We start from the raw sequence: 27,305 nt of genomic DNA on the forward strand, positions 1-27,305 counted from the left end.
AGTGTTACAGAGGACTGTAGAATGTAATCAAAAAGTGCAGTGCTCATAACATTTCCAAATCCTACTAGTCTAAATACAAATACTGTTTTCATTGGGGTGAACTGGCCTTTTGGTTTTTCAGAGTGACCGCTTTGCCTGGTTTGGACGCACGTTGATCATAAGCGCTTGTGTGGAAAGGTTTTGCAGCGGGAAAGGCTGATCATTACACTTTCCATCTTTAAAAATACACAAATCTGTTCACCACCTTAAATAATGGACACAGACATTACACAGCTTTGGTTTGTTTGGAAATCCGAAGTAAATTTTGTGACGGCTGCAGCCATGCGTAAGCTACAGTGTGCACTGTAGTATAACTTATAATTCATAATTTACTGGAAATAAAGAGCAATAATAATAACACTTTTTCTAAAATCTCTCCACTTGGGTCAATTTTCAAGGTTCCTTGCATCTTGCATAGCAGTGAATGCACCATTTGAAACTTTAAACCAATAATAGTAGCAGATCATGGAGAATTATTTCACTACAAACACACAGAGTGACTCAAATCCAGCACACACACACAAATTGGTTTTTATACAGTTTCAGGACATGAGATTATATCTATGTACATGAGTATGTGTCTGTGATTGGAATAAGAATCAAAACATTCTTTAAATTCTAATCTTAACTGTAGGTATGTCTGCATGTCTGTTTTCTCTCATTTTACCATAGACAGGACAATTTTTGTCCTAAAAATATATGAAAACAAACACATACAAAAATGTATTCCAGGTCAGTAGTGCAGTTGGTCTTAGTCCAGCTGAAGCCGAGCAGGGTGGATAGAGGGGAGTGGTTTCCATAGCAATTTGACACCAGAGGTGCAACTCCAGCATAAAATGCAAACTTCATCCAGCGCTACTTTCTGAAGCAGTAACCGTGACTCTGAGCTTTTTTTTTTAGCAGATCAGAGGAGAACAAAGACCGTTTATTCACCTCTCCATTTTAAAGGCATCATTTAAATCTCCTGCCAGTCTGCAGAACTTCTGTACTCGCTGCTGGACATCAGAGATTTGCTCATGTGCTGCAAGTTGTTTCTGTTCATTCACTGAAGAGATAAGTGAGTATAATGTTATATACAGTCTTTTAAATGGTAATTTTAGCAATTAAACAAATCTGCTGCAAGAATGGACGATATATTCACGTTGTTTTCAAACTTGCATCAGTTTCCTACATTATGATTCGTTTGCAGTGTTAACTGTATTAATGTCTCAACTCTGCAAACGGTTTTCACTGGGTTAGTACATGAATGGATTCAAGTGGATGCAAATGCACCTTTTCATTACATATTATGACTGTTAATAAAAGTAACTGAGATATAATGTTTGAAAAACAAAACTGGTAACTGCTAAATGTAATTAAAAATGCATAGCCTCTTGATTTGACATTCAATCAGGATTTTACTTCTGGCTACCAAGGCTTTCTGTAAAAGAAACTCCAAGATGAGCCAAATGTTCTTCATACTCTTAGCTATTTTGAATAAATTCATCATGCACTTTATTACAAACCCCTACCTTTCACTTTCATTCACATGCTGCTTTATAAGAAACATTAACATTGTACTTCCACTCACTGCCAACTTTATTAGAATCACCCACCTTGTGCTTCCACTCACTGGCCAGTTAAGTAGAAACACTCACATTGTGCTTTTACTTACTAACCACCGTCCAAAAATATCCAACCAAGAGTAGCTCTGTGGTCAGAAACAGACTGTACTTGAAGGATCAGAGAATCTCTTATGGAAATTATCATGCAGCAGATGGACTACAAGTACCTGTACTCCAGTAAGGTGGAACTACAAGAGAGGGGTTTCTGATAAAGTGGGCACAGGAATAAAGTGGCTGTGAATACTTTCTGTTAGTGCTTTGGACCATTCATATCTCTGTCTTCTCCACTTTCATCCACAGCTCTCGAGACATCTCCTTATCCAGTTCATCGTTGGGAGGTCAGAGATCGCTCATTATGAGTCTCCTAACACAGACATGGCTGACAGGACTAGCTTTAGTGTTTTTGTCTCCGAGCATGCTCCCCATGGCCCTCTTTAACTCCACTGACCTGAGCGCTCTGCTGAAGAAGTATATGGATGAGGATGAGGATAGAGAGATGAAGCCGAGAAGAAAGAGAGCCATCAGCTCCAGCGATATGCAGGCCATCCTGGACCTTCACAACAAACTGCGGGCTCAGGTCTACCCCCCTGCATCTAATATGGAGTACATGGTAAGAAAATGCAGTAGAAATGTGAATGCGGTTGTTATGCTGTAGCTTAATGCTTAAATCAAGCATACACAGCCGTTAGCATCAAGTGTCAAACTGTACTGAGTTGCTAAAAGTACCCCTATCCTCCCATTTTATTAAAATAAAAAAAATAATGTAGGAGATTCATTTATAACATCGACAGTCCATTTATAACATCTGTGCAGGTTTAAGTACCTAAACAGTTGTGATTAATTTCTGCATGTCCTCTCTTTATCCCTTCGAATAAAACAGGCTGTTTTTGCTACTATGCTTATAAGGCTGATGTATGTAAATCACCACTGTTCTGATTGACTGCCTTGTTTAAGAAGCAGTTCAGACTGAATCATTCTTTATAACGTCAGCATGAGTGCGTGGAGCCAAATAGGCACAATTTCATTGTACACAGTGCAATGGCAATAAAGGCATCTTATCTAAATAGCTGTAGGCCAGATAGACGGATATGTGTAAAGTGTTGGTTTTTGTGACATCACAAGAACAGTTTTTTGTGTATGGACTGAATGGCACATTTTAAAACTAACATTGTTTACAGACTACATCAAATTCTTTTATTTTCAAAATACGAGCCCTTTAAGCAATGTTTAACAGATTTCATTATGTGGTGTCCTACACTGTGTGACACTGCTATCAGTAAACAACAATAAATAGAACTAAAGTATGTCACATACATAAACACAGTATCAGTCAACTTGAAGTTCAAGTTTAGTCCATCAGAATTTTTATAGATAAGAGTGGTCAGAGAGCACATTTGGTTTGAAAGGGTTAACAGAGATATGAAAAGAGGTGCATGGAAGCAGTGGCATAAGTATGATCTTGTGGGCTTCAGTGTAAAAACTACTTGATTGTTTACTCAGTATTGCTATGTCTCAACCTAGTTGGAGCTTTAATGTAGTGCTTCTGAACCGTGGTCCTGGAGGCCTACTTGCTTTTTATCCACAATATTCTTAAGCCCTGTGTGCCTTGCATGAAATATGTGCAAAATGTCCAAAGATACATAAACAAATGCGCTTGCAAAGAACAAACTCGTTGGAGCATACCAATGCAACATTAAACCAAGGTGATTTTATTTACCTTATCCTTCTACTATAGAAGGGTGGAGGATGCGATGTGATTTAGTGTTTTATGATCGAAGCATTCTGTCTCCAGCCACTGATTTAGCTTTGCTTGACTCTGGTGACAACCATGAAACGAGCGTGTAGCCCGTGAACTTCTAAAAGGCACTTTTTCCTTCACTTTTTTTCTTAGCCTAAAATAAAACAAGCATTAAAAAAGCTAGCATTGCTACATTGGCTTTGCCAAAACAATGTTTAATGACTCTTCCGTTCATAAACATATGTTTCATACCTTTTCATGCATCTTGAAAAAACAGATGTCACTTGAAAAATATTGTGTATTGACCATATCAGAATGTTTGTAAATTGTAAGCTGTGCTTCTTTGTGAAAAATATGGAAACAGCACAATTTATAATAAGCACAAGCAGACAATGCATTGGTAATGGCGGTAAAATGTTGGTGTGTTTGAGGCTGTAATGTCAAATTCACCCAAGTACGCAATGGATCTTACTTCCATTTTTCCTGTTTTCCAGCTTTCAGAAGAGGTTTTCAATAGATATAGTATTAACCCAACTGAAAGATCCTCTGTGTTTAGTAACACAGCTGAAGATGTTGACAGTTTAGCAAATCATTTACACTTCCAGATGAAGATGAAGTCACCTAGCACTGTTACGTGACCAGTAAGAGCACAGGAATATAAACTAGGACAGTATGTTGATGTGTTATTTCTTGCTGTCTGAAATACACCAACACATGCTAGTTAAGGAGCTAACAATAGTACTCATGCTAACAGACATAGGACGAGTGTTATTACTCATATTTATACATTTGACAGAGAAATTTTGAAGCTTTTTTGATTATATACCTGATTGTGTTATTATACACATTTATGTGAATATGTGTGTAGACCACTAACTTACTAGCAAGCAAAGCTAGATGCTTTAAAGTGATCATTGAATTAATGGTGGGTGTAGCAGTTCCAGCTGCCTCTTGAGCAGGTGGAAAACAATTGATTCAGTTGGTTCATGTTTGGGCCAGTTGTTATTTTTGAATGTGCAACACTCTTATGAAGTGAATGCTGTTTTTCTAACCCCGCAATGAAGTGGTGAATTATTGGCTTGGTAAGAACAGAAATTGAAACTTGCTGTTAGTCATGGGTGTGCAGTTTATGAATTTTTCAGTGTCTATAAGAGGGCCTCAAGATTTTAAGAGGCCAGGTCATCATAGGCCCACGTGTGTCATAGGCCCATCTGTCATTACCACCCCCCCGCCCCACAAGTAGTTAGAAGAGTGAACCTCCGGGATTATTAAGTTATCATAGCTACTTTGCATTGCATAAATGGTTTTCCCATTCTGCTGGGCTGGAACTCAGTTTGCGAGACAGTTATGGTTATGCACAGAGGTGCACAGAGGTGTTCTCATAGAGGTGCATAGACACTTCTTACTGAGATTTCTAGATCCATGCATCTCTTGCCTCTGTCAACCCCTGCTTGCAAATTAAAGCTATTGTAGTACAATTCAGCAAACCTCTATTAGCTTTCTGCAAAGACAAAGTAAACCCTGGCTCAGCACTCAGTATTGCATAATTCGGGTCATGAAACATTTAAAGACGGACTCCTTGCCAAATCCGTACATGAACGAAAAGAACAGATAATATGGCCTTATTCATTTGCTCTTACCATTGCTGTTAATAGGCTCTACTTAGCAGGCCAGAGGAGTCTGCCCTTTCTGAATGGGAAATTATCACACATTCATAACATAAATGAGCTTTATCTCCATTATGCGACGTTTTAAGTTGTGAAGAATAGCAGGGCCGATGCGATTAGGCTCCATTGCTGGGTTAAATGGCTGCTAAAGGTAATGAAGTTGCAAAGGATTTTGGCTGAAAAGGTGAAGCAGCTTCAGTGAGAATTCTGCCTGTTATAAAGACTCTGAGGGGAAAAAAGAGAGGGAAGACAAATGCTAAGTCAGCAAACCTCCAGTGATTGGGGTTTTTTTTGTCTAAAAGGGTGGAGGAGTCAGTGGGGAAATATGGGCCATGGTGGAGAAAAGAAAGAAAAAAGTCAAGCATAGAGAGAGCACATCTTAAATGTAGGTCATCTGCCTATTTTTACTCATTATGAGACTGGGATAAGAATACGAGATTATTATATACACTAGATGTCCAAGAGTATCTGGACAGTCCTTCTAATGAGAAATAAAGCTACCCCCCCACAACACTGGTCTCTGGAGCAGGGGAATGGCATCCTCTGGAGAGATGGAGCTCCATCCAATGAGTTGGAGTGGCATTTATGATATAGACATAATCATCCAAAGTCAGTACCTGACCACAATAGTGCTCTCTCTATTGAATACAATCAAATTCTCATAGCTATTCTCATAGCTATTCTCATAGTGTCCCAATAGCTAGTGTAAAGCATTCCCAGAACTGTTAAGGCTGTTACAATGGGGCACAGACTCCCTATTAACACCCATAATTTCAGTAAAAAATCATTGGTGTCTACAAACTTTTATAGACATACAGTAATCTGTGAAATTCTTGAAGCCCATTCCCACCAGAATTCCCAGACATTTTTACTTCATTGAAACGATCTTATCAAGTAAAATGATCTCACTGCACTGGCAGATAATTTTACTCCCAGGAAATACTATTGTAGAAGCAAAAAAAATATCTGCTAATTCATTAAGATCATTTTTCCTGATATCATTACTCAGTGAGTGAAAGTGCCACTATGTGCAGTGTTTAATGCAGAAACCTTGTAATTCACTAAGAAATTAGCTGTTGTTTGTGTTTAGCTCTAAGATAATGCTCATTTTTGCTAGCCTGACAAAAGGGATTTGCCTGTTAGGTTTGCATCAAGCTAATAGTGGTGTGTTTTGGCATTTTATACCGGCTCTCTGTTTTTTTTTCTCATTTCATAATTGATATGATTGATATTCATATGAGATCAATTGATATGATTGATATTCATATGAGATGTATTCAGTAGGTGACAGGTCTTGACTGCAGGCAAGTCAGTTTTGCACCCAGAGTCTTAGTACAGAGGCATGCTGTTGTAATAAGTGCACAATGTGGTTTGGCATTATCTTTGGCATTAAGTTGGACGGTCCCTTTCCTCTAAAGCTTGGAGGACTCAGAATCCATGATTTATCAGACCACAGGACACTTTTCCATTTCACCTCTATCTATCTTAAATGAGCTTGAGCCAAGAGAAGCCAGTGGCATTTCTGGATCCTGTTTATATATAGTTTCTTATTCACGTAGTACTGTTTTAACTTGAATTTGTGTATATTTGTGATTTCCACTACAGAATCATGTTTGTTATCAATGCAGTGCCACCTGAGGGTCCAAAGATCACAGCCAGCCAATATTGGTTTTCAGCCTTGTCTCTCACATACAGAGATTTCTTTGAATTCTCTGAATCTTTCAATTATTTTATGTACCGTAGATGATGAAATGCCCAAGTTCATTGCTAATTTAATGTTATTCTTAAATCGTTGCACTATTTGTCTGCACAGTCTTTCACAGAGTGGTGAACCCCTCCCCATCTTTTCTTCTGAAAGGCTCAGCCTCTCTGGGATGCTCTTTTATACCCAATCATACTACTGACCTGTTGCCAATTAACCTAATTAACTAATGCAAAAAAACACCTGGTGGAGCATCTTTACTTTGCCTTTTTGAAGCCGCTGTCTCTTTGTTTGAAATGTGTTACTAGCATCGAATTCATGAGAAGATCTTCATGATTTTACAACTAGTTCACAGCATAAACAAAATGAAAAAGGTCATTAAAACACTGTAATATCCCATTATTTATGGTCAGTTCTATTAGATCCATGGTAGACCATTAACAGTTGCCCTTACTCCTGAAAATGTCACTCAGCAGGCTCAAAAACAAGCTCATGTATGCGGAAATGTTCTCTCCTGCTGTTGTAGAGTGGGAGAGCTGAGTGGAGAAAATTTCTTAGATGGTAGATATGATGACTTGGTGAACTAGTTAAAAATGTATTTTTTTAGTAGTTCTCCTTTAATGATGAACTGTAGATTAATATATTTAATAAGATTTTTGTCTCATTCACAGCATCAAATGTTGGGATTCGAACCACATTCTTTTCATGGAAAGACTCTTGTCAGTCAGCTTGACTGATATCAGCTTCTCTTAAATGTTTCAGTAATTGGCTATGTGTGCTTGTGTTTAGTTCAGGGTATTGGAGACCACACATACTTGTATTTTGACTGGTCTCCTGTGTACCTCATGTGTAATAGCTAAGAATAAACAGTATACATACACATACAGTTTATTATTTTAATATACACTAGGTTTACACATTGGTTTATGCAATATAATCTACACATAATACAGTATACAGAACATAATAGATACACAGTATAATGTATGCCAGGTTTATACACAGTGTGGTTATTCAGTGTAATGTATGCTTACACATTGAACTGATTATGTATATTTAACATATACAAAGTGATTCAGGCATTCAGAGGTTTGTTATATTTTGTGGTTAACCAGCCATTTCAGTCCTGGCAGGACATTTCTAGATTTCACTGATAGCTTTGAACTGGTTCACCTCTCAAGATTTTCTTCCCACTCTCTGCCCATTCTTTGAATATGTGTATATAAATGAGACACTTCTGGCTCTTCCAGTACAACAGAGGAATTCACTTAGTGAAACTGCAAATAACCTGTTGCTGTAGAAGCATTGTGGATGCTTTTAAAGGGGAATTCCACAGTATTTTTAAGATTTCTTCACAACTCAGTAGTTGAGATAGAAGCAAAGTGTTTTAATGTGAAGTAGTTTATTGTAGAGAAACATACTGACTCAGTTTTACAGTGGTGGTGAAAGTCTAGAATGCAAATCTAGCTGTTTTGTTTATTATCCAGAGCCTTTATATGTAATGATGATGATGGTCAGTTGCCTTAGAACACCCTTCTTATATCTTATATCTGTTATGACTGGATTAAAGTGAATTGATTAAAATTTATTTAAACTAAAACTTCAACAAATAGAGTCTTGGGCAGTGTATTCATAAACATTTAATAACATGTAATAACTTTCTGTGAGGGCGTTTTAGAGGCATTAAACTCCTCATCTGGTTCCCATCATCACCACTGTGAACAATTCTGACTCTGTAAGTTTCTCTAGAACAAAGCACTTCACATCAAACCACTCTGAATGACTTTGTTGACACGTTGACCATTTAATTATGCAGAAATTTAGACAAATTAGAGTTCCCTTTAAAATTGACATTCTACTACCTTTTAATCTGAATATCTAAATTATATATTAACCTATGCTCAGTGCTGCACACTGAGTTGTAGCAAAACCATGTGGATAACTTGCAAAGTTGGTGCGAGTAGGGTGACCTGCATGTGCTTAACCAAAAGGCTAACCTAGCAGTTAGCGTGTTGGCTAACTCTGCTACCATATACGTTAATAACATAAAAGTAGAAATGCCAAAATTACCTGTCCATCTACTTAACAACTTCACATGGTTTGAGGCAAGTGTCTGATGATTGTGTCTGATGATTTAGGTGTGCAGTTAGCACCATCTTTTCTTCTTCTTTCGGCTGCTCCCTTTAGGGGTCGCCACAGCGGATCTTCTGCCTCCATCTTGCCCTATCCACTGCCTCCTCTACTTTCACACCAACCATCTCCATGTCCACCTTCACTACATCCATAAACCTTCTCTGAGGTCTACCTCTTCTCCTTCTGCCCGGCAGCTCCATCTCCAACATTCTTTGCCCAATATATCCACTATTCCTCCTCAACACATGTCCACACCATCTCAACCTGGCCTCTCTGGCTTTATCTCCAAACTGCTCCACCTTCACTGTCCCTCTGATCTGCTCATTTCTAATCTTGTGTGCAGTTAGCACCATGCTGCTTGGTACCTATTAGCCAGCCAGATTGCTTAAGCAGAATTACCTTTAAAGGGCCCATATAATAGAACACGGCATTATTCTCACATTTCTTTCAAGTTTCAAAATGTTCACTTCCCAGTCCTCCACCTGTGAAGTTCGTTACTATTTCAGCCTGGACTGCTTTTTGAATAAGCTACAATACAGGGTAGGACAACAATTTAATACAAGAAAAATGTACTAGATATACATGTAATATATAAATGTAAAAGATATAGATCCTTTATCTTTTATCTCTTTATACTTTGGTTGCTGTGTGGCTTTATTTTTTACACACCTGCGCACACACACACACACACACACACACACCTGTTCACTCTGTGTAACTCTCATTCACTGGCTTGCTCACCGTTTCCTCTCTGAATGGAGAAACAAGCTCCCATGGGTTCTTGGGATTTTTTTAACTTTCTTGGAATTTGACCAGACGACGAAACACTCGATGCAAATGAGGTGTTAAATGAAATAAACAGCAGTGTGTGAATGAGTGTGAGAGCCTGCAGTGAGGGGTTTGTTTTCTTTATAGTCCCAGGATAAGTGCCGGCAGGTTTTGGGGGGCCTCCCCTGCTGAGGCTGTGAAAACAATCATTTTACATTCACGTTTCACTGTACAGACCAGACTAGCACTAACAATCACTCAAAAACCTGTTCTTCAGCCCATAAGCCAAATATTAAGCTGATATGAGCATTAAAATAAGTTGCGGTCTAAGTTGCAGTTTAGCAGTTAGCTGTTGCTATTAGCAATGTGCAGTATTCGTACTGTTAACAGGCTCATTTGAACTGTAAATATGTGTAAAACATCCAGTCTTTTTGCACTACTTTGCTCCCATTAACTCAACATCCAGTTTGCAAATAGGTTATGTACATTAAAATAACTAAAACAACCATTTCACAGAAACCCTCAGAGGGAAGGCTGGTATCAGAATTTGTGATTGAGGGGACAGAATTAGGATGAAGCTAGCATACATACAGCAAGTGCAAAAGTCAGAGACCACCCTTTATTTATGTTATTTTCAGTCAAAGCAATCATTAAATGAAAATTTTTCATTTTTCAGTGTTAGGACACATATTTAGGAGAAAATTACACAGAAACCCTGACAACTAAATATATCATCAAAAATTACATTCCTTTATTACAGCTTCCATTCGTTTCAAGAGACTTGCTTTCATCTTTTGAGCAGATATATCAAATGAGCAGGTATATTCTTCTATACCTCCAAAGTTCAGTCTTAGAAGTTGGTTTTACATTTTCTGCTTCTCTCAGTCATCAGGTAATCCCAAACATGTTCAGTAATGTTGAGGACTCTGGACCCTGGGGTGGTCAGTCCATTGTTCTCAGAACAGCAGCAGCTTCTTTGTTTGTTTTGTCTATTTCCTTTTCTCAGTAAGAGCATCTTAGCAGCTATACATCCTTTCAGACCCATAGCATTGAGTTCTTGGAAGGATGGACAGAAACACCAGATCTAAAGCAAAAGTGGAGTTTGATTTTCTCCTCTCTCTCAAAGGTGAAAGCTTAAAGTTTATCTGTTTATCTGATGGGGACCGTTTTGGTGGTCTAACATGTCTTGCATGTTTGTTAGTAAACTCATTTTGAACTCCAGTTCTGGAAACACCTGACTTTTTCCTTCTTTATGCAAGTTCATTACCTTATATCTAATCTGCTCAGAAGTGTCTCCCTAAAAAAACCAATTGTTATTTAACGGCCCTTTGACAGGGGATTAACTAAATTGGGGGGAGGGGGGGTCATTGTCTTTAGCACAGTACTGTAACAATAACATTAGCATAAGCTACCCAGCTTGCTTAGCGAATTCCTTAAAAAGCACCTTAATTTCTGACTCACTAAAACCAGAAACTGTTTTCTAATTGAAGTGAAGGCTAAAGAGAACCATGTTCAGTTCTTTATTCCAAAATGCAGTGCAGTGAGATGGTGTGACAATGTAAAACGTGTTATAATGAATGCAGCATGGAGTCGTTATTGTCAGCACTCGATTTAATATGTTCTGGTACAATGGAAGGCACTCAGCAATCGCCACTTACGGTTGCAGTTGTGAGAGTGCAAACCAGCAGATTTCCTGTTACTCGGTACCTGCTGCAGGGCTAATGTTTTACACAGGTCTTTATGGCAGGCAACAGCTATTTTAGAGGGAGTTATTAGGGTAGATTTACAATTGGTTTATGGTTTGGGGCCAAACGTGTGAAATGTGCAGTGGGTGACCGCTCAGGTCTCCGCCTGCTCTTAGGAAAATAAGAGTTTAGCATTAAAGTAAATGATCCCCAGAATAATTACAAAAAACACTAAACCTAAACATAACAAATTGATAGTAAAATAAAAGAGCAATAATAACTCTTGACTTCTAACTGTTAATGAAGAAGGAGAGTGTGGGCCAGCTGTTTGAAGAAGCATGTCTGTTCTTGAGTGGACCTGAACAGGAATGTGAAATTTACTTTTCAAAGAGAATCTATGCTTACAGAACAAACAAAAACTGCGGAAGACCCTCCATATGGTTAGCATTAGAGAAAGGAAAGCTGAGGTGCATCTAAAATCAATGTGCAGGATAGCTGAGGTCCAGTTTAAGGTGGCAATTACAGACAGCACAGCCTGGGCGAAAGATGCAAGTGCATGCTTAAGCAAGTCTATTTGAGATTACTCAAAGAGACACGCTGTCAAAATTAAAAACAGCTCTTCAGTGCCAGAGTGAACCAAATGCATGGGTCAAAAACTGAATCAATCCTGAACTACTAGCCTGTGAAAAGGCCTAAAATGTGGTGAGTCTCATTTCCAGAGTGAAGCAGTTTGCTTAAAGGAGATGATATTTAGATTTCTGTAAAAAGTGTGTACTTGCCGCACAACCAGTCAGAGCCACATTATTTTAATTATAATTTATCACTTCTTATAGTAGTATTGAGATATCCTATAGGTTTATCAATTTATGTCCATATTGTGTAGCCCTAATGTCATTCTTAAAGGTGATTTCCACCGATTTTTAAAAATCTTTTGCATACTTAAATGACTAAGGTGTAAACAAAGTCATTCAGAGTGGTTTTAATGTGAAATGCTCAGTTTTATAGAAATTTAAGTGGTGGCGTGACAGAAAAAAGATATCAAAAGCACTTATTGCCTGTTTAAGCTTCCTCATAGAACGTTAAATGATTGATATGTTGCCTGATGTCTGAGACACTGTTTTATGAAAGCCTTGAGAAGATTTTAGCCTACATAGTATTTGTGTTTTTTGTTCATTCATCCCGCGACTCTGACGGAGAAGCGGCTCGGAAAAAGAATGAATGAATGAATAATTCATTCATAACGAAGGGGTACACCCATGGCAAAATGGTACTGAACATATTTTTTTTCCAGATTTACCATCATCCCCATTACATTTAAAAGTCAGACACGTGTAGTTTCATTGGTGGTTTTGGATAGCAAATCCAGTCAGTCGATACGTTTCTCTACAAGTAACTATTTAACTACATCAAACCACTCTAAATGAATTTGTTTACATCTCAGCCACTGAAATATGCAGAAATTTTGAACAGTCTGCCTGCGAATTTAAGGCATCTACATAATGAAAACTCCTTTTATAGCTTCACACTAGCAGATCTATGGTCAAGGTCACCACGTTGTTTTTCTTAAATCACACAGTGTCCCCTTAAATAAAGTCTGCAGAGGAACTTGCTCATTTCCTAGACTAACTGCAATAAAACCCGTCACAGCCCAGCTGTCCTGGATAAGAAACCTAGGGATTTAAGGGGAAATCAGGCTGTGTAACAATCTAGTGTCAATTTCTGTTTGTTCAGTTTATCAGTGGCAGCTGGCAAATAAATATAACCTTTTAGCCTCCAGCTTTCTCATACTGCCTTTCTTATTGCAAGAGTAATAGCCTATCATTAGTAATATGAGGTGATGCTGTGTAGGGCTGGAACAGATACAACTGCAGCACTTTCCTTGATGGATCTTGTTAAGTGCCAGATACTAAACCACTATCTGTCTATGAGGAATGCATTACTCTCAATATTATGCACGCTCAGCGCATATCTACCAGCAAACTTGGTAGAGAATTTGATGATTTGAAAGAATAGTGAAAATTGCTCGCTTTTTCCCCAGTACAACAGTAGCAGCACTCACAGAAATGACTATGAATGCTTTGACCAATGCCTAAGAAATTGTTTACTGGTAATTTGGATAAGATTTTTTGGAGAAGATAGCAGATTTAGTTCACATTTAAAAGATATTGTGAACAGCCTAACAAAAAATCGGATTAGGTGAGAAAAACAGATTTGGGCCATTTTAACCTGCTGTGTAAATGTAGCATTATTTGTGGTCATGACTTAATTATCTCATTCTTATGCCTTACTAAGTCATGGTCATGCATTATTTTTATTTATACAGGATGTCATCAGGGCTTTTTCTTTGCTGGAGTTAAATTTAAGCAAGCTACTCTGTGTGTGTGTGTGTGTGTGTGTGCGTGTGTGTGTTTGCGCGTGTGCACACAGGTGTGGGACACTGAGCTGGAGCGGACTGCAGAGGAATGGGCCGAGACGTGTCTGTGGGAACACGGCCCAGCAGGCCTACTGCCTCAGATTGGACAGAACCTGGGAGTTCACTGGGGGAGGTCTGTGTTACACAAACACAGATATATATTTATGTATATACACATATTTCCAAAAGTATTTACTCACCCATCCAAATCATTCAGGTGTTCCAATTACTTCTATGGCCACAGGTGTATAAAACCAAGCACCCAGGCATACAGACTGCTTCTACAAACACTTGTGAAAGAACTGGTTGCTCTCAGGAACTCAGAGAGTTCCAGCATGGTACCATGATAGGATGCCACCTGTGTAACAAGTCCAGTCGTGAAATTTCCTCACTACTAAATAATCCACATTCAACTGTCAGTGGTATTATAACAAAGTGGAAGACAGAGAACGACAGTAACTCAGCCACGAAGTGGTAGGCCATGTAAAATATCAGTGGATGCCGAGGCGCATAGTGCGTAGGTGTTGCCAACTTTCTGCAGAGTCAAACGCTAACAAAACTCCAAACTTCATGTGGATTTCAGATCAGCTCAAGAACAGCATTTAGAGCTTCATGGAATGAGTTTCCATGGCCGAACAGCTGCATCCAAGCCTTACATCACCAAGCGCAATGCAAAGCATCAAATGCAGTGGTGTTAAGCGCCACCACTGGACTCTAGAGCAGTGGAGACGTGTTCTCTGGAGTGACGAATCACACTTCTCCATCTGGCAATCCAATGGACAAGTCTGGGTTTGGTGGTTGCCAGGAGAACAGTACTTGTCTCACTGCATTGTGCCAAGTGTAAAGTTTGGTGGAGGGGGGGATTATGGTGTGGTGTTATTTTGCAGGAGTTGGGCTCAGCCTCTTAGTTTCAGTGAAAGGAATTCTTGATGGACAAGTTTTGGACAATTTCATGGTCCCAATTTTGTGGGAACAGTTTGGGGATGGCCCCTTCCTATTCCAACACATTCATAAACCTTGTGGAAAGCCTTCCCAGAAGAATTGAAGCTGTTATAGCTGCAAAGGGTGGGCCAACATCATATTAAACCCTATGGATTAAGAATGGGATGTCACTCAAGTTTATATGTGTGTGAAGGCAGACTAACGAATACTTTTGGAAATATAGTGTATAACACACACAAACGCACACATGGAAAAATTTGATATTTTCTTCATTTTTTAAATTGAAATAAGAAAACGTCTGCAACAACTATTTATGTGCAATTGATAATGTTCAGTTACTTTATACTTGATGAACTAAAGTCTCCAAACTGACTTAACCCATTAATTAACTTGATGTATGTGCTGTATATTGTATCTTTGATAGACTGGTAGCACTACAAAAACTGGCCAACGGTTCATTCACAGTGAATCATATTAATGAAACTAATGCAAGTACAAGATTAAAATGAATATAAAATAATGTTTTACTTTTATAATCCATGAATAATCCATGTAGACCCCATGTGAACTGATCAAACTGCAGGGCTTTGAACCACTTTGACAACATTAAACAGTATAATTTTGCTGAATTCTGAGGCTTATTTCATATCAAAGGCTCTTTGAAGTAGAACGCCTTTAGTAACAGTGAATTAGGAGCTCCAGCTGTGAGACAGTCAAATGTGCAAGTAAAATAGCTCCATTTCTCACTCAGTAAAGACAGACACATTGTAACTGGTCCATTCTATACATTTTAGGAGATGGCTAATCTAGATTCCAAGAGCCCCACCTATGTTTTTCCAGAGCACATGCACAACACTTCAGTTTGAGTGTTGCATGAGGTGATGTATTTTGTCTGGTTTTTTTCCTGGAAATAAAAACTAGTCAAAAAGTTCATCAAAATTCTTTGTCATCACTTACAAAATTCAGGCCCTACTCAAAGTTCTTCTGTTTGCAATAATCCAGATACCTTCCAGGAAAAATAGAGAAAAATAGGCTCCCTTCAGTAAGGTTTTTTCGAAATATCCTAACATGCCTGTAAAGTTCCTAAGTCTACTGCTTTAGTGTCCTTTAGCTCCCTCTGAACTCCACCCTGACACATGCCTGATCAGAATTGTTGAAACTGATTGCAATTATTTCCTACAGAGTACACTGCCCTAAATATACATTTGTATGAAGAAGTTTGAAAACGTCTGGTCAAATGGCATGTTTTTTTTATACACTTGGTTGAAGTGATAATAGCTTAACACATCCTCTATATAAGCCACAAATAAATGCCTTTTTCTGTTTATTTGAGTATAACAAATTGAAAAAAAATAAAACATAAAATATAAAATGTGCCATAACTTTTACACAGGCTACATTTTATGCTTTTTTCATTTTGTTAAATTAAGTAAATAAAGCTTCTCATTTCATGAAATTATTTATATATGCTTAATAGTGTTCACTTCAATATTGAAGAGATTATCAGTTGATTTATCAGTCAACAGTGTTTGTAGAGTTGTTTATTAAGTTCCTTTTTAACAATGATGTTTACTACACACCGTTCACAACTTTTTAAATAATACTGATGTTATTTATTTTAAGGAGTGAACTTTTATTGTTTAGCATATTAGAAAATAATTTTTTTCTGAAAAATTCAAAAAGTAACAGAATTCTGAATGGCATTTACAAGAAAACCTTGACTTCTTCTGTTTTAACTTCTCTCTGCCTGAAAGAATAAAAGTCGTCTCTAGTGTTCATTTTCCGCTGGAAAAAGGCAGACAAAAGTTGAAGTGAAAGACACAAATTGCTGCTGTATATTTTGTAATTTAGGTTGTATTGGACCTACTGGAGGAAGCTAAGCTTCAAAAATGTGTCTGATTCATTATGTCATTTCTTTTGTGTGCGCTTATCTGCAGGTACCGCCCCCCCACCTCTCACGTTCAGGCATGGTATGACGAAGTGAAAGATTACTCCTTCCCATACCCTCAGGAGTGTAACCCTCACTGCCCGTTCACCTGCACAGGCCCAGTCTGCACGCATTACACTCAGGTACACTCTTCCTCTTCAGCAGTAAAGCATGAGTAATCCCATTAGGGCAGAAAGACAGCGTTGCTCCACCTCGTGTCTGTAATAACACCACAATTAAAGCAGCGATTGCCACACTTTAAATAAGATTACAGCATTATACATAGCTGAAAGCATGAGTAATCACATCACCCAAGTGTTCTTTTGTCTAGCGTGCACCATGCCCATCAATAGTTTTCAGAATGTTTTAATACAAATGATTTCACTGGCAGTTTGCAAACTTAACACTAAAAATGCTGTTTTGATTTAGCCATTTTACTTTGCTGAAGGAAAAGCTGCCAAACCCTCTTGTTATGATGTCAGCATTCCTCAGCATTCGACCTTTCAGACCACCCTGGGATCAAAAGATTTTCAATATGTGTGTTTTTTTACTTTATTCCCATTGAGATTTTATGTTTTAAAACTTATCTAAGTGATTAGGGACTATATATGGTATGAAACACAGGCCAAGTGCCCTAAGTCTTCCATCGTTATGAGAAAGACCAGAGAAAACAGCAATGATGTGTCACAAATGTTGTTGAGCTGCAAAAATCAGGAAATTGCTACAAGAAAATAGCTAAGCAGTTGAAGGAGATGATAAGAATTTGCTGAGAAGAGGACAGATGTCTATACTGACCCCATCCACAATGAGGTTTGAGTGGACAAAAAAATCCCCAAGGATCACAGATGAGGAATCAACATGTCTCAGAAATGAGTTAGGTCTAATTAGTAGAACTAATAAATAGGTTAGAATGTTTCTTAAACCACAATCAACAGCACCTACATAACAAGTTGTTTGGGGGGCAGGGGTTGCCAAAATAAAGCCTATGCTGTCAAGGGCCAATAAACCTCTGCGCCTACAGTTTGCCAAACATTACTGGAACTGTCCATCAAATGAGACCAAAATACAGGCATTTCGCTGTTTTTGTTCCAAAGGCCCTCCATCAATCACCAGCGGAAATAAAATCAAAACCTGGCTGCCTCAACCAGGAGGCTTAAATCAGGCCAGAATTTGGTTCTTGCAGCAGGGCAGTGATCCAAAGCACACCACAAAATTAACACAAAAATCCTCCTCTGACGACAAAAACAAAGGTTTTGCCATGGACACCATATACCTAAACCACATAGAAAATCGGTGTGGACCTCAGAGTCTGAAGGATGTATGGAGGAATGGTCTCAAATCCCTTGCCTTGTTTTCTCCAGTTTCATTAAGCATTAAAAGGAGCTGTTATCTTTGCAAAGAGAGGCTACACAAAGTATTGAATGAAGGGACAACAACAATTGTGCTACACAAAGGTTTAAGAAAACAATTAATTTCTTGGTAAGATTTAGCTTTTTCATTCAAATGAAGGTTCGATTTTGAAAATATTTTGAATGAAAAATCAAGAAGATAAGCAGTAAAGAATGTTTCCTTCTGCCCGTTTTGCTCCTGCTTACTAGGGGTGTCTATTTCTGGAGACTGTGTAAACTGTATGTACTGGGAAAAGAACAGTAGGAATGGCTGATAATGGCATAAATAGCATATTACAATTCATAATACAGTATAAAATATGATAATAGTAATTGTACATAGACATAGTGCACTGTTAGTGCCATATTTGAAAACAGCCTTCAAAATTTCTTGCCATATTTTTATTTAGCATTTTACATATTGTACTTCACTAAATCATATTAAACAGACCCAATTATATTCTCTTGAAAAATGCAGATGAAACATGCAGTTATTCAGTGTTTTTTAAGAACTGTCCATGTCCATATACACTGTGAAATGAAAATTAATCACAATAACAATAAAATATTGGCACAGTGCCCATCTCTACTGAATGGTACAGATTTAAATTGTAAGAAAATACTTGCATAAATTACAAAAAAACTAAATCTAACTCTTGATATGGATAATTTTATAGCACAATAAAATAGTAACAGTAAAATTCAATCATTATTGGCAAATTTTCAAAAGAAATTTTTATCCTGAAACTTTTCACAAGCATTACATGACATATAACAGTGTTTATCTTCTCTGCTGTTTGTTGTTATCTGCAGCTGGTGTGGGCAACGAGTAGTCGGATTGGCTGTGCCATCAACGTGTGCTACGATATGAATGTATGGGGACAGATTTGGGCAAAAGCTGTTTATTTGGTCTGCAATTACTCACCAAAGTAAGTGATTTTCTTGATTTGTCATGTTTGTTCATATCATGATTGCACTTTTATATTTGAATAATGATGGTGAATGATTAAAAATATAAAAATAACAGTAGGCTGGGATCTATGATACAAGATAATTCAATTCATAGTACAAAGATTTTTAAAAAGTTGGTGTATTAATTAAGAATTCAGTTTATATGTGCAGTTTTATGTTTGTGTTTTGAGTAATTTACCCACATAATTTGAATTTGAGCTCAGCTACTTGGAAGCAGAATTATTTGTTTTTTATAATGTACAGTGAAATATACAATCCCTTTTGTGGTTTGTGTAGAGGGAACTGGTGGGGACATGCACCATATAAACATGGCACCCCGTGCTCAGCCTGCCCACCCAGCTACGGAGGAGGGTGCAGAAACAATCTCTGTTACAAAGGTATGTTACTGCAGTATGCACTCACTGGCCACTTCATCACAATCACCTACCATGTGTTTCCACTCATTGGCCACTTAATTAGAAACCACCTTATGCTTACAGTCACTGGCCACTTTATTAGAAACACCCACCTTATGCTTCCACTCAGGATAATTGGGTTAAAAGAGAGGAAGTTATACACATTATGTATGTTTCGTGACTTTGCTCATAACAATGTTTGAATGAAAAAAGTAAATTTGCTCCGTTTGCTTTGTGTTTGATATATAGATGATAGCAGATCTACAGAACATTCTCATGTTGAGACTGAGGAAAATAACTCTATAGAGCCTGAAGCCCCCCGCAGCCCAAAAACACCCAGATGGCCCGACACAGAGGGGGACAGGAACGGGGTGGAGAGCACAGAACAGATGTGTAAGCTTTACTTCTCTAATGTGTGTTTATTCTGTGTTATATTTCAGCCTGACGGGGGGCCAACGCACCCCGAAACCTGAGCCGTTCAAACCTGAACCAAACCTGAACCGTGCAAAAGCACAGAAACTCGACACATTCCTGGAAAGCAATTTTCTTTCAGCCAGAAACTGCTTCCCTCACATGTTCAGAGTGCCAGCTTGCAAATGTTTGGAGAAAACATGTTGCCAGATCAGCACACATTTCCTTGATGTTTATCAGCCATGCATCTGTAAAAGCTCAGTGGAGTGACATTCAAAAATCTTCTTTAGCACTTAGAAATTGAGAATTATTACTGTACTATAATATTCAGATTATAAGTAAGTTGGATGGAAAAGCCTATTTGCTGTTCTTCCTTTTCTTCTTATTCTACTGTCAAAAATTTGCAGCGCTAATCCTCTGACAGCTTTTGAGCTAGAACAAAATTTTGCAGAATCTGTACCTGAAAACCTATGCTGCAGTGTGTTAGGAACGGAAAGTTTTGAATCTGCATTTCATGTACAAGTTCTCATCTTGTTTCAGTGATCTACAAGTCAGAAATAATTCATTATGTATGTAAACGTGACATTCACTCTCCAGTCCGTACAGTCCATAGGTGAGTGCCGTAGATCATCACAGCCGTAGCGATAACACACAAGTTCTAGTGTTCTATTGCTTTTATACAACAGTTAAATAAATAAAGCAAAAAATTAATAAATTGAGCCGTGAATGCGGCATTTAATATGTTTTAATGTCGGCAATTCCTTCCGCCAAATTATAGTTCCTTAACAAGCAGCTTTTTGCTACGTCACAGTAACGAGCTCTGCTCACTCGCTGCACAGCCGGCAGTTCGTTCTCCACCTCCTTACAATAAATTCCGAAACTGTCATCACCACTGAGCAGCTTTTTGTTTTTTTATTGTGGCAGTGTCAGTCCAAATTTGGTCAGTCTCTGAAGATGAGACTACACGTTTGACGAATGTTATTTGGATTATTTCTGGGTGATTCCAGATTTTTTAGCTGTGATCCTGTCACAGCTGCCAACTGAAAAGCTTACTCGGTGGTGATGACAGTTTAGGAGTTTAGTGTAGTCTCATCTTCTGAGTCTGACCAAATCGGCTGTCAGTCAAATAAGTCAAATCTTAAAGGAGTCAGTTTTCTGTTTGTGGCAAAGTAAGAAAAAGTGTTCAAATGGCTTGAGAGTCTCCTACAGCTTTCAAACTCGTTGCGTAGCAACGGCATCTCAGTGGAGTGATACAGTATTTTTGAAAAACCTGTGATGTTATGGTGAAATAACAGGAACGGTTAGAATGCTTCTCAACCAATCAGCTTGTGTGGCCGGAAATAACTGTTGTATAACTGCCACTTAATGCTGATCTCCTTGCACTGTGTGTGCTTGAGAAATTGATTTAAAATTACTTCCTGTTCTGTGGGTGAATCCCCCCCCCCTCATTCCCTCACCACTGCTCACCAACTTCAAATCTATCTACTGTAATTTCTTCAGTTTACTCTTCAAGTTGTACATTAGACGCAAGACTGATGGATGACTCAGCAGCCTCTTCTGGTTTGTTTTGCAGCTCAGCTTGTTTCATGTGATACAAAACTACGAGACCAGTGTAAAGGCACCACCTGTAACAGGTACGAATAACATTTCATCTTCTTTTACAAAAGAAGATATTTCATACACAGGTCCAGTGAAGAGTTTGGACTAGGAATGTGGCAATATAAAAATCTTGTACCACTTTAAAATAAGACGTACTTACTACATATATATATATAAAGACATATCATACTAGTGTACATATACTGTATGAAGGGTCCATGATGAGTTAAGATGAGTTTATTAACTAGGTCATAAACACCTTAAAATTATTAAGAAGCAGTAACAAAACATTAATAAAAAGGCAACATATTATTCTTCCATGATAGTTTAAACTGAAATTTTACATTTCTGCACTTCACTGTAACTGTAACTTCTCCATCTTGGAGAATAAGTCATGACGAGAATGACCTCTTAATAAAGTTTTCTGGGATTATAACCCCATCTTTCAAGTTCATTATCAATTTGGTTCAAATTAAAAATAAAACAGAAAACTGCACTTTCATTATGAGAGAGTGTATCCAGCTCAGGGCTGCCAGCTTTTACATTTTGGAGATTTCAGCAGGCTTTATTGGGAGGGGCTGTGGTGGGTCAAGTGCATACAGTAGAGAAAACACAGAAACATGCACAGGGGTCTCCAGGGCTAAGATGGTGAACTCCCCTGTTAATCTGCAAATGTTATACTGTTATTGAAATAATAACTTTAAATTCAAAGCATAATATAATTCCTTGTGTTATACTTAGAAACACAAATGTGGATTGAGAAAAGTTTATAATCTGCTTTTTGCATAATTTCTCTCCTTATGTCAATGAGCTACTAGTCAGAAGTAATTAATATGTATGTAAATACTGTAGTATGCAAGCATTATAGTCTGTAATATGTAAACATTGTTAAAGTTTTATTTCTTATGTGGAAACCAAGGTGCAAATCAGATCGTTTTGTATTTGCTGTTTTTGTGATGTCACAAAAACTGATTCATTTCCAAAAAAAAAACTTTTCAGCCTACAGCACATTAGCCCCACCCATTCATATTGAGTTACTATTTGAAGAAGGCTCAGTATAGGACACTGTCAAAACAGACCATTTACAGATGCTTATGGTTACTCTTTTTTAATACTATAATGTACAATAACAAGAAATGGCCTATGGAATATAGAGAGGTTAAAAAGTTAAGCTGCAAATATTGTAGAATTCTTTCTTTCTCTACAGATATGAGTGTCCAGCTGGATGTTTGGAAAGCACTGCAAAAGTGGTTGGAACAGTTTACTATGAAATGGTGAGCAGCTTGCAATTTATGTTTTTTTACAGTCATTTTCCAGAAGCTTTTTAACTGAAAATGCTGTTTTATTTTCTAGCAATCCAGCATCTGCAGAGCAGGCATCCATCATGGAGTGATTGACAATGAGGGAGGCTGGATGGATGTCACAAGACAAGGCAGGAAGGAGTTTTTCATCAAATCCAACAAAAACGGAGTCCAGTCTGTTGGGTAAGGCAGTCAGAAAATTATATTTAAAACAAGATATTTAAAATAAGTTATTATGAGGCACTATAACCTAATATAATGAATGTGCCATTCGCAGAAAGTACCAGAGTGCCAATGCCTTCATAGTGTCCAAAGTAATTGGTAAGTTTGATGTGACTCAGACTCTTATTCACATCCTTACTGTAACTTATTTTACTCATTATACTTTTCTTATTCAGACCATTATTATTATTTTTTTCCCATAATTGTTTATTTTCCCTTTCATATCTTTACTATATGTACATCCTGTTATATTTTCACCCACAAATAAGTTGAACTTTCCTGTGTTTTTTTTTTTTGCAGTAAAAGTGATCACGTGTGAGACCACAGTAGCTATGCTGTGTCCGTACAAGAAACCTGCCAGACACTGTCCTAGGTAATCACCTTTTAACCTGCTGTAAATCCAGTTCAGTAATAGTTCCAGTTCATAACATAATTTCATCTATAAGATCTACAATGCAAAATAGAAATAGCATTCTTTAAGCCATGTTGTTTTTTTTTAAATTAATATAAGAAGAAAACAGCCCATTAATATCTGCACCAACTCTTTCTAGAATCTACTGTCCTCAAAACTGCCTGCAAGAAAATCATCAGATATCCAGAGTAATTGGGACCGGAACCTATTCAGATGTGAGTATTAAATAGTATTTTTCTCTAAAATAATAAAACCAAAGTGAAAAATGTTCATGGCATCACTTGTGGACCCTGTTGGTGACTATCCTTCTCAATAAAATTAGTGTGGCTGTGCCTTACTAAGACCTGGGAATGGAATTTTAATTCATGGCCACAATTTAGAAAGGTATGGGAGCTATATAATTAAGGTGTATCCATAGCTTAGTAAGGCACAGGAACGACTTCATTATTACGACATTACGATTATGATACGATTATTTAATTCATGTGTCTTACTAAGTCGTGACTTTGATTTAATTGCTCCCACTCCTTTCTAAGTTTCTGCTACAATTTAATATTGTTTTTTATGTCTTATGTGTATCATTCCCAACACATTGTCTTTCCATGCCTAACTAAAAGCCAATTTACAGTCCAGATGAGAAGCATCACTGGACAAAAAATGACATAAAACTCAAAATTTGTGTCTGCTAGGGTGTCACAGACCTTGTCACATACATCAAAAAATTGAAAGGGCACAGACGTTGTCACACACTCGGATTGGATAGAAACTAAAAATTGTTGTTATGGATTGCTGCCATGGTCACGGTGTGCGGCTGTGTTTACTTTCTTGCTGCTCTGCAGCTTTCAGAAACAGACCAGTTTGCCAGCTACTAGGATCAATATACATTTCTAAGTTGATTTGTTTTCATTTTCCTTTTTCAACCACTGCGATTACTTTAAAAAGTAGTCGCTCCCCGCCACCCCCACCCCCCTTGGAACTGCACTTTAAAACCAACTTAAATGTTTGTGAAAACCACAAATTTGGCAACACTGCATGACAGAGAAAGAACTTGTGAGTGAAACCTGTGTAAAAAACAAATAGTGTTTCTGGTAGCCATCACAACCCTGCAGCTTAAAATTCTACTGCTAGTGCACTTTCACTACAGCAGTTTCCAGACTGTTGTGTGCTCTTTTGCTGCTGTTTAATTAGTTGCATTGTCATACACGTTTTCATTGAAACTACAGACAATGTTCTGAAATTTTGTCTACAGCACTGCGGCATTTGTTGACCACAGTTTTATATGTCGAGTGACACTTGTCACCTGCATTATAATTTGGCCTCATCTTCCTATGACTTAATGAATTACATTGTTCCGGTGGCTTAATAAGACGGCTTATGGCTACAGCTTAATTATATATTTTAGTCTTGTAGCTGCAACTTGATTCTCTTGTTCTCATACTTCACTATGTTACAATTTAACTATCATGTTTGATCACCTTAAGTCATGGCTTGATTAAATGATTTAGTTCCCAAGCATTTGGATCCGGTATCGAGGCCTTGTGACCATGCTTTATTTTTATTAAGAAGTTATGTCACCAGTATTATGTCACTAGTGTGGCTCTGTACTGTTTTATAGAACACAATCTGACTGAATTTTATATCTGATAACAGCTGCTTTTTTAACCCTACCACTATCATTCCACTGATCACAAGTAACTAAACAACAACAGTGTTATTTTACGTTATTTTAAGATACTGGAACTATTTTTTTTGACAGAAGAAACTGTTAATATGTATATGTATTAAAAATACATATATCATCTTGTAGATAATGAATTCTGCTTATTTTCTCCAGAAATCCAGCATATGCAGATCAGCAGTGCATGCAGGTGTGATAAAGAATGAACTGGGAGGATACGTGGATGTGATGCCCACCAACAACAGAAAACAGTATTTCAGCTCCTACCAGAATGGAATTTACTCAGAAAGGTAATACAGTAGTCTACAGTTAGTCTTGTTGTTTTGCTGTTCTATTTAAATGTCATTCAATTATAAATACATATACTTACATAATAAAATATCTTATACTCTTGTATTAAACACTAATGTGGTTTGGATTGAAAGTTTAGTATCTACACATAATTTCCACTTGATTCTATGAACTATGAATCAGAAAAAATTACAGCATGATTTTAGTATTTTAAGGGTTAAACTCAGACCACGTCTAACATTAAACCAGCAGCACCATAAGCACGTGAGGGCCTTCAGGCTTTATTTGAAACACACTGTAAGTCAGGGTACAGTGTAGTTTCTAAGCCTCTGAAAGCATAGCTCTTTACCCACAAAGCTGATTAGAAAAGAACAGTACCAGCCAGAGCAGTGGAGTAAAGCCAGAGAGGCCCAGTGTGCCCATATCGCTGAAATGCCAATTCAGCATATTTACACAGATGGTCAAAAGTTTGGAGACTTCTCAAAAATGAAATGAAGTAGTGAAGCAGTATGTAAACAATACAAAAGTTTCAAAAAACATACTGTTCACTCCCCAGACCTAGTTAGTATGTAGGAACCTAGTTAGAAATTCTGTGTTTTTGTGATGTCATACATTGGCCTATTCAGCCCACAGCAACTGAAGTTATAAGAAATGTTTCAGCCTTGAATAAGACACAATACAGGGCAGCCAATCAAAGCACATATATATTTTCTCTTCTACTCACCTACTCCACTGCTCTGGATCAAATGTCACTTAGAGGTTGCTTGTAAAATGTATTAAAGCATTGTTTCTCTCTCATTCTCTTCTTTCTCTCTCTATTTGTTTCTCTCTCTGTCTCCTCCTCTCTCCATGTCTCTGTATTTCTGTCTTGTGCACTCTCCCTGTTTCTCCTCACATTTGTCTTCTTTCAATCTCTTTGTCTCTCTTTCTCCTCTCTCTTCTTCTCTCTCCTCTTTCAATCTCTTTCTCTACCCCCATCTCTCTCTCAGTTTGCAGAATCCTCCCGGAGGAAAAGCGTTCCGTGTATTTGCTGTGATCTGATCTGAATCTGTTCCAGAGTCTCAGACTGCTGTTGATTAGACTCTTACTGTTGCAGTAGAGCATTTGTGCTGGACCTGTAGATCCAGTCTGGGGCACATTGATGTAACAGCTTATTGAGCTAAGTACACTTAAAACAGCAGGAGGCTGGGCAGTTTTGCTTCATAGACATTTTGTACCTGTTTAGTGATGCACACTGCTGTAAGAACTGGCAGTTTCAGTTTATCATCTTCTTACCTTTAAGGCATGTAACTAGCGGGCAGTACAGGGAATATGATATGGAAATTAGTACATTAACTTAAAGGAATAATTCACTTTGTATAGCTTATTACTCACTTACATGGGCCAGAAACTTTTAAAAGTTGTACTGAACAAGGATGTTACTTATAAACAGAAGAAATTATACATTTATAGGATTTTGAACCCTCAGGGCCTTCTAGTTCTTTACAGAAAGCCTTATGATTTCTAGGAACAAAAAAGTGGCCTTCATTAATATTCATATTCATCATTATTCATAAAATGAGCGCATGCAAATTTAACAGTGTTATTTTCATCAGTTTCATCTTTGGCAAAGCTGTACAATCAAACATCATCTACTAGGAGCACATGTACACTTTTAGCATGATAGTTCAAAGACCTAAAAAAATGTTTTTTGCAGTTAAATAACTAAAACTATTACCAATATCTATATATATCAATATATATATATATCAATATATATATATATATATATATATATATATATATATATATATATATATATATATATATAAAATAAAATAAACAATACAAAACATAACAAGGACAGAAGCATGTCATACACTGCAATAATGCAATATTTGAATATGTTAATTTAGGAAAATAATCATATAATTCTATAGTTTTAAAAAAAGATGAATTTGAACACTATAAAGTTGGGTCAGTAGGGGGAGCAGTGCACTAATTGCCCCCCCTTTAAACTCCAACTACAAGCACAAAGC

At 37.5% G+C, this 27,305-nt stretch overlaps 1 protein-coding gene across 1 annotated transcript; it reads left to right on the forward strand.

The window, feature by feature from the left end:
• Positions 1 to 953: 953 nt before the first annotated feature.
• Positions 954 to 26,954, forward strand: crispld1a (cysteine-rich secretory protein LCCL domain containing 1a). Its single transcript, XM_017696139.2, has 15 exons — positions 954 to 1,096; positions 1,944 to 2,253; positions 13,764 to 13,882; positions 16,629 to 16,761; positions 18,820 to 18,935; positions 19,255 to 19,355; positions 19,623 to 19,766; positions 21,358 to 21,418; positions 22,591 to 22,657; positions 22,737 to 22,867; positions 22,962 to 23,005; positions 23,207 to 23,279; positions 23,458 to 23,533; positions 25,153 to 25,286; positions 26,277 to 26,954. Exons 2-15 carry the CDS (start codon positions 1,999 to 2,001, stop codon positions 26,326 to 26,328), a joined length of 1,506 nt encoding a protein of 501 aa, XP_017551628.1. The 5' UTR covers positions 954 to 1,096; positions 1,944 to 1,998; the 3' UTR covers positions 26,329 to 26,954.
• The last annotated feature ends 351 nt before the right edge of the window (positions 26,955 to 27,305 follow it).

Source organism: Pygocentrus nattereri, chromosome 24 (assembly GCF_015220715.1).
Source record: "Pygocentrus nattereri isolate fPygNat1 chromosome 24, fPygNat1.pri, whole genome shotgun sequence".
Classification (NCBI taxonomy): Eukaryota; Metazoa; Chordata; class Actinopteri; order Characiformes; family Serrasalmidae; genus Pygocentrus; species Pygocentrus nattereri.